The sequence below is a fragment of the Sorex fumeus genome, unplaced genomic scaffold, assembly GCF_029834395.1.
Source record: "Sorex fumeus unplaced genomic scaffold, SorFum_2.1 ptg000006l, whole genome shotgun sequence".
NCBI classification, from domain to species: Eukaryota; Metazoa; Chordata; class Mammalia; order Eulipotyphla; family Soricidae; genus Sorex; species Sorex fumeus.
In genome coordinates this window covers 66001004-66014313 of record NW_026606063.1, presented here as the reverse complement: position 1 = coordinate 66014313, position 13310 = coordinate 66001004, and the positions used below count along the sequence as shown (strand labels likewise).

The 13310-nt window shown below is 37.4% G+C and overlaps 1 protein-coding gene across 1 annotated transcript in view; it reads left to right on the top strand.

Moving 5' to 3' along the window:
• Nucleotides 1–13310, top strand: part of SLC9A2 (solute carrier family 9 member A2) — a 95294-nt gene that overhangs the window by 69350 nt on the left and 12634 nt on the right. Inside the window, exons 6-9 of the mRNA XM_056125086.1 lie at nt 364–453; nt 1006–1076; nt 7538–7699; nt 11592–11688. Of these exons, the coding sequence (XP_055981061.1) occupies nt 364–453; nt 1006–1076; nt 7538–7699; nt 11592–11688 (420 nt within the window). The remainder of the gene's footprint in view (nt 1–363; nt 454–1005; nt 1077–7537; nt 7700–11591; nt 11689–13310) is intronic.

The following is a 13310-nucleotide window of genomic DNA, read 5'->3' as shown; positions in this document are numbered from 1 at the left end:
GATTGTGAGATCCATGGGAAGATTTTTCTATGGTTAATACAAGTTGGAGATCTTTTTGAAATGGGTAATACCTTATTCATTCTTAGTTTCTTCCTCTCTCTTTTTATTTCTCAGAATGACTTTTCTGTTTCTTTCATGCTGCCATTGTTTTATTTCTGATAGCAGCTCTTGGGTTAGGGCCCTTAAGAATGCACAACTACTGAGGAAGAAAAGAGGAAGAAAACAACAACAAAAATGAGACATACACTGTGTTCAGTCTTGAGAGAATGGCATTTTTTATGGATTATCAAATCTTAGAAGAATAAAAGTTTTTCTTGAGTTTTTATTTTGTAATACAATAATGTTCACATTTTCTCTCTTCAGGGGATCACCATCCGACCACTGGTAGAGTTTCTTGATGTAAAGAGGGCCAATAAAAAGCACCAAGCCGTCAGTGAGGAGATCCACTGTCGGGTAGGTATCTCTAGAGTAGGATGATTTAAGAAGTAAAAGGATTGAGTCAAAACACTTGACACTAAAGTGCTCGCATCCTGAAGAAAAAGAAAATGTCAGTGAGTAGAAGGAGGGAGAAAACTATTATGTAGAGATGAAGAAGGAAGGAGTGGGCTCAAGTGGGTCCAATAAAATATGAATAATAATATACCTATGTATGATGATTGAATTAATATTTTGGGTGTCATATTTTCTAACAAAAATGACTCATTTTTGCTAGAGTGCAAAAAAAAGAAGGGCATATAAAAAATTCCTCCCTATAATTTCCTTCAGCTTGTAAATGCTTCCACCTGAAGCTTACTATCATGTTTTCTATTAAAAATTATTGAGCAAAGTGCTTTAACAAAAATAATTGAAGAATTCCTATAGATAGGAAAAGTATCTCATTGATTTGCTTGAGGGGGAATTGTTTTCCTGCTCTCAATTGACACAATTACTGGGATCTTTGAAATGACATAACTAGAGTGGAAATGCCAAAGTTCTTATAGAAATTAATAACCTTTTTTATTTCAGTTTTTTGATCATGTGAAGACTGGAATTGAAGATGTTTGTGGGCACTGGGGTCACAACTTTTGGAGAGACAAGTAAGACTCTGTCATCAGTGTATTAGTAAATGATTCTCGGTTACTCCACACATATAGAAAATATTTGAATATTGTGTTTCAGAGTTACATTTGTTTCTATATGTGCCATAGTATATCTTTTGAGGCTCAGTGATAACAGAGGACTAAAATATTAATGACTCTGATAAGCTTGAATTTGATTTTTATCATATAATTATCTCAAAGTAAGTGATGTGGCTTTAATATTTTTTTTTGCATGTATCTTTTTTTTTTTTTATTAGTGAAGCACCATGAGGTACAGTTGTAGATTTACAGATCTTTGTGCCTGAGTTTCGGTCATACAATGATCAAATACCCATCCCTCCACCAGTGCCCATTTCCCCCCACCCCCCCTCCCACCCTGCCTCTGTGGCAGGGCATTCCCCTTTGTTCTCTCTCTCCTTTTGGGTGTTGTGGTCTGCAAAAGAGGCATTGAGTGGCAATCATGTTCAGTCCATAGTCTACTTTCAACATGCATTTCCCCTCCTCGAAGGATCCTCCAAACACCTTTCATTTGGTGTTCCCTTCTCTATCTGAACTGCCCTTTCCCCTAGAATATCCGGCTGGCCTCTAAGTTATGGAGTAATCCTCCTGGTGTTGATCTCAGCTATTCTTAGGTATTGATCTCATATTTTGTTGCTTTATATCCCCCAGATGAATGCAATTTTTCTATGTCTATCCCTCTCTTTCTGACTCATTTCGCTTAGCATGATACTTTCCATATTGTACCACTTGTATGTAAATTTCATGACTTCATCTTTTCTAAGAGCTACGTAGTACTCCATTGTGTAGATGTACCAGAGTTTCTTTAACCAGTCATCTGTTCTTGGGCACTCAGGTTTCTTCCAGTTTCTGGCTATTGTAAACAGTGCTGCAATGAACAAACAAGTGCAGATGTCACTTCGACTACACATTTTTGCCTCTCTGGGGTATATTCCCAGGAGTGGTATCGCTGGGTCAAATGGGAGCTCAATTTCTAATTTTTTGAGAAACGTCCATACTGTTTTCCAAAAGGGCTGAACTAGTCAACATTCCCACCAACAGTGAAGGAGTGTCCCTTTCTCGGATGTGGCTTTAATATATCAGCTCTGCTATGGTCTTTGGACTCTACTATCTAGTTTATTCCACAAATGACCTAGATTTCCCTCAAGTTTGCAAGTTATTTTTCTATATGATACAATCCTTGTATGGCTAGGACTGGATCCTTATATGGTCTTTTGTCACTGCAGAAATGGCTGAAAATTATAATCTATTTGGTTAAAAATAGATGGTTTCCTATTTGTTCTGCTGCAAATGTTGAGGAGTTAGGCTATAAGTAGACTAATAGAAATAGTGTAAGCATTTGAAACTATACTTCCTTGCAACACTATGTTTATTTTTATAAATATATCTATCTATATCTATCTGTACCTTACTTTTCAATGTCCTGTAATAGGTAAATAAGATTAATGGCCTCTCTACAGATGTAAGCATGAAATTAGGAAAGGTAGAAAAATCAGGCAGAGTTAGTTAGGTGCAAACTTTGATACAAACCAAAAACCAGGCTTGTGGGTCCTAGTGTTGTTGAAATGTATCCTTGGGTTTAGGGATGGGCTAGTGTGGTGTGGGAGCTGGTCGCTTGCCTGGCCGCTACAATCTATCTTCAGTGCTGTCTATGCTGGTAGTTTGAATCAGGCATGATAGGTATATACTTAGAACAGGTCAATACTACAAAGAAGGGCCTTTGGTTTTTATTAAGCAGTTTTTAACATTTACAGGCATATCATTGGTTAGGGAAGGCATGAAAAAGTTGTCATTGAAGCTTGTCTCTGAAGGCAAATGCATGGGTTCTAGGCAGTATTCAGTGGTTAGTAAGGATCCAACCCTCTTACTAACTTGCTAAAAGATTCCTCCATTCCATATATAGAACATGTTGAGTGATTACTTATTTATCATGCGGCTGATATTGTATTGGATTGCATAAGAAATCTGGAACATAAATTCGGGTTTTTCCATTTTACAGCAAAACAGAGTCAACAACATATTTCATAGCAAACAGGTCTATCGGGGGGGAGGGTATGTGTATGTGTGTAGGGTATGTGTATATGCAGGTTGGGTGGTGGTAGGTGTGAATGTATATGTGTATATATGTGTACATGTGTGTATATACCTGTATGGGAGAGTATTTGGGTGTTGGTATATGTGTACACGTGTGTATATGTGTATATCTACCTGCACACACAGGGAAGAATGTGTTGATATCCCTTACACACTAATATGAGTCCAAGAGATTTCAAGTATTAGAACAACATTTTAAAGCCTGGCTTGTTTGCTTACTTATGTAGAAGTTCCCTTGGACTAGCCTTACTAAGTGAAGGAATTAGGAATTCTTTAATGAAAGGAAAGATCATTTCATTTGTATGGAAATAAAGTCCAATTAGACACCAGGGGCCACAAGATAGTAAAAGAAAGCAAACTGAAATCTTCCTTATAAAACTATGAAACAAATATTCATGTATTTGGCAATATTCATTTTGGTGGGCAAGTATTAGACCAGGTACCCTAGGCATTTGCCTGTGACTTCTTGCATTTCCTTGATTTATATTCCAGGCACCCTCTAGCCAAAAATGTTATTTTTGCCAAGCCCATAATATAATTTTTTTCTTTCTTCCTCTATTATTTTAAAACAATGATTAGTTTTCACATACCTTCTCCCTGGTACCCAACCCATTTTTTCCAGTTCTCTAGCAGTTCATCAGATCTTTTACAAAATGACAAGTGAAAGTCTTATCCCAGAACAGTTCATGTCTTTCATAAATATTGGGTTACAGACTTCAGAAGACAATAGCTATGGGTGTGTGTGGGAATCAGATCAATAGACTCTAAGGTAGTGTTAGAAGGAAGAGATGGATCCTGGGAGCCATATGACTTAAGTAAAGGGATATCTGAGGAAGTCTGACTCCCTTCTACCTTTTATTTTCCAGACTGAGACATTCTCTGGGTGGTTATGTATCCTCCTGGCAAACTTTCAAAAGTTGCCAGGCCAGTTAGCCTGTAAATACTAAAGATGAGGGCTGGAGCGATAGCACAGCAGGTAGGGCATTTGTCTTGCATGTGGCCTACTGGGGTTTGATTCCCAGAATTCCACTTGGTCCCCTGAGCACAGCCAGGAGTAATTCCTGAGTGCATGAGCCAATAGTAACCCCTGTGCAATGCCGGATATGACCCAAAAAGCAAAAAAAAAAAAAAAGAAAAAATATTAAAGATGGCAGAGCCAATATTTATTCATATCTAACAGGCAATATTTTTATGCCTAGTATTTTTACGCAGTGCTCATAGTTAATGATTTTATAAGCACTTGCAAATTCCCATGTACATTGCTTGCTAGCTAAATTTCAGGTAGTTTTCTGGATCGTAAAGTATACGATCTATTTCTGATAAAACAGGGATGTCAGTATGGAGCAATTTGATATGAACATGCTCCATTTAGAAACTCAGTTTTATTCAGATCTCATCTCTGATATATACAGAATTCTTGACATTACTGAACACAACATAAAAAAAGAAATCCTTGTTTTAGGCAAACTGGCTATCTTTTCCTTCCTTCTGAAATTCTTGGGGAATGGATTTCTAGTGGTCTTGCCAAAAATTTTGTGAAGCATTTAATCCTTTGAGAATTAAATGAAAGGCTGACAGAACAGGGCAGTCTCTCAAACTTGACAAAAAAAGAGAGCAATGATGGAGAAAGAAACCGCCTATGTGTAGCTTGGCAGAGAAATGAAAGATGTGGAATGAGAATGCAAGCAGAGAAATAAAGTGCACAATCCCTATGTTAAATAGATCAGATATCCTTTTCCTTAGTTTCAGTCGACCCTTTGCTTATCTCTAGTGGAAAGCAAAAACAATAATATTTTTTAAAAATATGCAAGTCTTAGATCTGTAGCCCTAATATGAAATTCAAAATAAATTTCAAAAAATGTTGGCCAGTTTTTTAGTGCAGTGATCCATCAATAGGGAGACACATTAAAGATCATCCTTAAATTATTCATATGGGTTAATGTTGTTTCTTTTTATAACATAGATGCCTATAAAGGTTTCACATTTTCTAAAAAATGTATTTGAGGGGACTGTTGGGCTGTATCCCTCCATTCTCAGAGTCAACTCCTGGCTCTGTGCACAGGGTTCACTCCCAGCAGGGCTCAGATGATCCTAGGCTGTGCCAGGGATTGAACCAGGACCAGCTACGTGCAAGGTATGCACCTTAGCCCCTGCACTGTCTCTCTGGTCCCAACCTATAAACTTTTAAATGTATTTATAGGAATCAATGTGATACACATCTTTGTCAGGAAATATTTTCACACATTTCAATAAATAAAATTGGGAAAAAATACTACACAACAAACTCCCCAATACCCAGCTATTCAGTATAGTAACTTATTGATGCATGTGAGTGAGAGACTGAGAAATATTGATGTGGACTGGACTGGCTGATCTTGGCTGTTCTTGCTCGTACCTTACTGGGTTGGCAGGTTGGCAGCTGACCCTGCTGGGCTTCTTTGGTGTAACTTGGATGATGTACCTACTCATTTTTAACCTAGGTTTAGTGAGTAAAAATCCATCCCTAGTCTTCTTATGGTAGTTATAGAATCACACCAGTCAAGCTTCGAAAAATAGGCCCCTTTATATCTTTCGCTTCCATGTCAGGATGTTTACTGATAGCCCATTGGCCAAAGCCAGTAACATTATTGAGACCAGAGGCAGTCAGTAAGACAAACTAGGTCACCTAGGCCTTGGTGGGAAGACTTGCCAAGTAATATGACTGATGGCATGTGCCATGGGAGTAGCTGTAACATGTAGCTTCATTCTCCCCTACATACTTGTGTATCAAGCATTATTCTAGGCACTGTTGACATAGAACATATTTTTTCTGCCCATCTAGGTTACTTTAAAGTTATGAGACAGAAAATAAGATAAGTAAGTTATGTTGTGTGATAGAAAACTGCTCTTGGGGGCGGAGAGATAAAACAGGGGTTTAAGCCTTTCTTTTGTCACTGACCAACACCAGCTTGATTCCCAGCACAGCATGTGATTTGCCACAAGCACCTCCAAAAGTGATTCTGTGATCACGGAGCCAGGAGTAATCCCCACCCCTACAAAAGAAAATGTTAACTGTTATAGAAAAAAAATACAGGAAATTGAATAGAAATCATTGGAAGTACCATGCAATTCTAATCCAATGGATAGGAAGGGCCCTTTTGGGGGGAAATGATTATCAAGTAAATGCTTAAGAGATTTGTGAGGGGCTGGAGAATTAGTACCATCATTAAGGTGTATGCTTTGCATGCGGCTGATTGTAATCTAGGCACCTCATGGTCTCCCAGGCTTTCCCAGCTACAGCCTGGGAGGCCAGCATGCATCACTGGGTGTGGCTCTGGAGTCAAGTACCACTAAGTCATCTCTAGCATCAGCACTACATGCCGGAGCGGTACCACATCCTCAGTCCATGGCATTGAACTGCTGGACCTGTTGTCTGAGAATTTCCAGGAGGGTCCTGAGACTCCTAAAAACCACTTGAGACACCCCGTGCTTCCCAAGAGATCTATGTATCTGCAGACTTTACCCACTGAAAGGTATATAAAGTTATATAGTCTGAAGAAGTGGGAGGTGAGCTAACAACTTGTGTGGGGTGTTTAGGTCTGGAACTTCTGCTCAAGTGAGATGCAGAATACCTACAGTTGCACTTCTATTTTACATAACACTAGCTGCACTTTGAATGCTATGATGTACTGAGACAGCTGTGAAAGCTGGGAGTCAAATTAGTGACATACTGCAAGAAAATGATGGTATCATAGGTGGTGATAAATGGTTGAGAGGGTGAGAACAAGGTAGTAGGGAATTCGGTGGAGAGTGGAAATCCTGGACGAAAAGGCTGCAGACAGGCATGTGTGAAAGATCTCAGGATAGGTGAGGACTAATAACCGGCCCTTGGATTTATATTGTGGAGTTCATGGATGAGCTCAGTGAAAGAGATTTCAATGAAGTGTTCAATGAACAGAAACATAGTTTTGAATTCACAAGAGAGAGTTAGAGAAGTGGATTGGGAGCTCAGCAATATTAACTCCCCTTTTGAGTAATTTTACTGAAAGGGGAAGGTGAGAGAGAAACTGTAGAAACGTATGAATTATATTTTAAAATGAGTGAATACAATATGTGAAGGTTAAAAAATAAATAGATGCATCATGGTTAAATACAAAAAATACTTGTTTGTGGCATGAGTGTATATGTTTTATATACACACACATATTCATATTATATATTATGACCTGACGAGCTATATATTGCTACTAAATTTTTCCACTGCATGTAGTGGAAATTGTTTTACTGATAAAAACAATAGCATCTTTTTCTTAGACCATATACTTTCATTTAATCAGAATTAATTGATGCTTTGTTTTCATTTTCAGGTTTAAGAAGTTTGATGATAAATATCTGCGGAAGCTTTTGATTAGAGAAAACCAACCCAAGTCAAGCATTGTGTCCTTATATAAGAAACTTGAAATAAAACATGCCATCGAGATGGCAGAGACTGGACTGATAAGCACTGTCCCTTCTTTTGTATCTTTAAAGTAAGTACTGTTTTATAAGTAAAAGTTAGCATTTCTAAATATGTCTGCATAGTTTTTCCCCTTGCTGGAGCACTAGCACAGCAGATAAGGCATTTGCCTTGCATGCGGCCGACATGGCCGATCCGGGTTCAATTCCTCTGCCCCTCTCAGAGAGCCTGGCAAGCTACCAAGAGTATCTCGCCCACACGGCAAAGCTTGGTAAGCTCCCCGCGATGTATTTGATATGCCAAACACAATAACAACAAGTCTCACAATTACTGGTGCCCGCTCAAGCAAATCGATGAACAACGGGAGGACAGTGCTACAGTGCTACAGTTTTTCCAAAGCAGTGATGATAGCAAATTTGATTTGTCCTTGAAAGCCTGCTTCAGTTCTTGCTACAGAATTCTGACTAAGTGTATAAAGGCCTGGAAATGTGTGTAAGTCACATCTTGTGTTACATTAAGTTCTATAACTTTAGTTTTGGCTAGTCATAAAATACTTTACCAGAGTTAGGATGACTATTTCCTATAGTATATTTTCTTTGCTCAACTTCATGCTTATTGTAAATTTTATGTGATCATGTATTTTTCTCAAAGGTTATTCATATAACCATAGTTAACATAGAAAATTAGTCATCATCCAGGCAGTAACTCGACCAAAGATGGACTATGGAAACAAATGAGGAGGCATTTAAATAAAATAGATAGATGCTAAGCTCCATTCTGTACAGTGAAATCAGGATTTCTTGTGTTGAAGCTTAGGCAATGACAGGTTTATAAGTCTTTCAGATGTCACTTATATGCAGCCAGGATCGAAATCCACTGATCTAGTCTGTCTCCCTAATTTAGAAAATGAGGATATGAAGATCCTTAATTTTGAGGTGACTTCTCCAAAAACTCACAGCAAATCAAAAGCAGCACAATAAATAGTTAATTAGTAAAAGAGGTTATTTCCCTAGTAATCATCATTTCTTCTTTATCACAGAAATGACAGAAATTACAGATTCCATTGATTTCTGCTTTAACTGATGAGCTTAAAGCTTGTTTAAACTAAATGCCACCTATTTAAAATGTTACTTCTGGGAGAGTTGATGAGCAGGAGAAGGCTCCAAATCACAGGCAATGATATAAACTATTATTTTTATAATAACTCTAAGTCCCTGTAAAAATTATGGAAATTTACACAGTCAAGAACTTAAGGAAAGGATGGTTAGGATAACTTGGAGATAAAGACATTGTCTTGCATTAGAAACAGCAGCAAACTAAGCAGAATGGCTGGTCTGTAATCCCAGTTCTGCACAGTCTGCTGTGTGATTTAAGATGGCACTGTAGCACTGTCCTCCTATTGTTCATCAATTTGCTCGAGCAGGCCCAGTAACATCTCCATTGTGAGACTTGTTACTGTGTTTGGCATATCGAATACATGATTTAAGGTAGGTCATCTATTTTTCTGAAGTTGTTTCAAGTGAAAACTGTGGCTAGACTTGATTTTTCGCATTGCTTCTAGCTTTAAAATTTTATTTATATATGTGTTTGCATACAAATAAATAAAAAATATATACATATATAAATGTGTGTACACATATATTCATTTTGGGGTAATGGCCAATAGTGCTCAGGGCTTATTTCTGGTTCTGTGCTAGAAATCATACCTGATAGGGCTCAGATGACCTATTGAACTAAAAAGTAATCAGATGACCTATTGAACTAAATATATACACTTACCATTTTGTTTAGAGGTAAAGACAAAAAATGGAGCAAAATACACAACTCACTAGGTATTGTGAAGAGGCAAGGCAAATGCAAGGCAAATGCCTTAACCGCTGTACTATCTCTCTTGCCCATGATATGGATAATTCAATTAGATGGAAAGAGTCTCATAACTTCAAAATAGGTCAAATAAAACTTGACAACACTAAAAACAAAATGTACAAATTTTTAGAACAACTGATAATTGTAATACTATAAGGATGGAGAAGTTTCAACAAGAAATCAAGTCTTAAAAAAGTTTCATACAAGGTTTGGTCCCTTACTGGAAGGGAATCAAAAACAAAACATAAAATAACAATGAACCTCAAATACTATGTCAAATAAAATATTTAATTAAGAAATTAAAATGTAAATAAAACAATTTAGAATATGCCATGTCAAAACATACAGACTTCAGTATTTAAGAGGAATTTTTTTAAACTTTCATAACAAATGTTAAAAATGAGTTAGGCTGACTATCAATAATATGAATTCCTATGCAGCATATAAAATTACAAACATAAAATGCTTTTTGCCAGAATTATGCAATTGTATATCAGTAGAATCTTGGTGAGAATATTGTACAAAAAAAAATCAGAAGATTGTTGCTTTAGAACTTATCATTTTCTTTCAGCTCTAAAATTCTGTAAAATCACTTTGCTGATTAAAAAAAGAAAAAGATGTTTAAATTCGTCAGTCTAACAAAAGTTATCTGAGAACTGGAGAGATGGTACAGAGGTAAGGCGCTTGCCTTGCACACAGCCGATTCCAGTTTGGTTACTAAAACCACCTATGACTCCCTGAGCATTACCAGGAGTGATCCCTAAGCACTGATGGGCATAGCAAAAAATTATAATGATAAAATAAGTTTAAATCTCAAGAAATCTGGCCTGCCAGAGTTGTAAGTGTTTAGATTTGTTTCCTTTGTGTACACTTTACACATTTGTAAAAGGTTTTTATGCACTGTTTTCACTGTTATAAGTTATTTATAATTATAGCCAGGTTTTACAGCAGCATTCTTTCTGTGAAACATCAGTTTAAATTTATTTTCTTAATTTAAATTACCTATTTTATTTATACATACATACATGTAGATGATACATATCACCCTCAAATGCTTATGGAAGGAATTAGAGTGAAAGGTGTGATCCAGTTGGCTCTTGTTGACAGAAATTATGTTCTATGAATGCTAAGTTATGAACATGAAGCTTTGCTCACTTAGCAGATCCAGGGCTCAGCTCCTCAGCTCAGAAATGGACTGATTAACCTCCAATACATATTCTTCTTTCACAAATGTTTCTGTGTAAAAATATCTTATTGATTATATATAAAATGTTTATATTGTGTTTATATATATATATATATATATATATATGATTTGCTAATATTGAACTTGAGCCCAGTTGCACCTTAACTCCTGTGAGAACTAAGCTGATTTAAAAAGACTGGAGGGCACATCACAAACTTCTTGCATTTAGAACTGATCAGCTCTGCAGAACTGTGCTTGGAGAGCTTTTTAAACAGTGAGGTCACCAACAGAAAGCACCTTAGTGTGTGAAACATAGCACCATCGAGACCTAAAGATGCCACTTTTTCTATAGCATAAGAAGTGAAACAAGAAGCAGAGGACTGCCATGTGCCAGCTCCTCTGGGCGTCTGTTGTCAGGTAATATGTTTCTTCTAGATAGCTAATAACTGGGACGACGCCATGAGTGTTGCTACTGTGGTTTATTGACACATCAAACAATTCAGTGAATTTTCAAACATGGAATCCTGAATAATGAGAATCAATGTTAAGCACACGTGCATTATTTGTTTGTCGGTATTTCTCATAAGTTCTTAAAATACCTAATCTTAATAGCAATGTAATGTCTACAAGAAGAATTTGATGAACTCAGGTGATGTAATAAAAACTACTATAGTTTGTTTATCTTAAAATAATAATTACATGGCCACACCCTCTTTATGAAAAAAAATAAATAAACCCCAAAATGAATGGCTCTGAATTTTGAATTATTTTAAAGCATTGAGCAATTCCCAAATGTATGCTTTAAAGTTAGTTCTTTAGTACACTTAAATTATTAGGCATATATGTGTAATATATAACAATAGAAATTATTTCAATGTTTGTTAAGGGCAAAATATTTTTTGAATGTTGCCAGTGACTGTCGTGAAGAAAAATTAAGGAAGCTTACCCCTGGAGAAATGGATGAAATTCGAGAAATACTATCAAGAAATCTCTATCAAATACGTCAGCGAGTAAGATTCATGTTTTTAGCAAGATATACTTGCTTTTGGCTAAAACAGTGTCTTGAGTACATGATACCTGGGCCATACTCATTGCAGCTTCTGTAGGTCACACACTCAGATACTCACCTTTTTTGTTTGTTCTCTTTTGACTTGGGGCCATTCCCTGTGGTGCTTAGGATCTGCTCCTGGTTCTGTGTTGAGAGATTTCTCCTGGTGGGCCTCAGGAGACTCTACACAGTGTCAGGGGTCTACCCAATCATTCTAGAGAGTCTAAGCCAAGCACCCTACCAGCTGCATTACCTCTCTGCCCCCCAGCCTCTTCTCTTACGTTAGACCCCACCTTCACAGTGTCCTGTTTGCGTAAAGTATCACTTCCTTCCAGGCACCATAGATATCTTACAGGCCCCGAGATTCTGCTACTGCAGATATGGATGTCGTAAAGGAAATATGAACTAATTTTGAGGGAAGCAATTGATTTCTCTTTTTTATGAACTTTCAATGCTTTGTTTTGGGGGCCACATCAGCTCAAATAATATGCTGTGCCCCACCCCCTTTAGCTGTCTCCCAGGTCTGCTGTGGCTTTTTTTTTTTCATAAAGAAATTACTTTAACCTTTAACATGTCCTAAAGTATGTTTAAACTCCACATATTTAGTTATTGGAAAGTATATTGCCCTTTATCAAGTGTATTCTGTCCCCTCTGAATCTCATCTTTCTGCATCTCCATTCTGACTCCCTCATTCTTGGTACTTGCTAAACTTCTGGCTGACACTTGGAATCTGCCTGCAGTCTCCCATGCCCCATTCCAGTGATGCACGTGATATGGTCTTTCAGCAAGGTCAGTATTCCCGGAGTCCTCATTTACAGGAGATAAGCTGAAGCAGACCTAAGTGAGGTGATTTGGCAGGTGCAGATGTCATAGAGCACACCACTCTCAGGCATCCACATACATGAGGGGCTCATTTCCATATCTCTTAGCTTCTTGTCCTAGATTCCCCATCCTACCATCCTGCACTGATTTACACCTTTTCTCCAATGCATCTTGGAGTGGCAGCATTTTGCTCTTGAATAACAAGCAAAAACATGACCATGACTGCCGGGCAATGCTAGCCTTTTAGTATTGGTATTTCTATTTCCAAGTTCTGATTCCTCCATATTTATTTACACTCTTCAGAATCTCTTGGGTGGCATCTCAGTCTTCATGTCCTGTGATACTGCTGTGTTCTCTGTCTCCAGTTACAGTATCCCCTGGATTCCATCAGCTGAGCCATATTTTCCAGCTTTTGAGGTTTTTCTGACCATTGCAGTGATCCCTAATCCCATCTTTAAATGAGACAGCACTTACCATATGATTTTATGCTTTATTTCACAAATCTGCATTGTTATTTCTAGTTATCCAACTGGATAGCAAATTCCTCAAGGTTGGAATTGTGCCTGGTTCTGTATTGCTTTTGCAGATATCTGCTAGGTCTGATATAGACATAGGGAGATTGTCTCAAATGGTAGACACTAATTCTATCAGAAAAAAATTTTGAAAGTTGCTAATAAATTCTGTTCGTTTTAGAAAGCGGGTTTCTGTTTCATTTACAAAGCCACAGTTTTTAGGGCACATCCCTCTAATTAGAAATTTCTT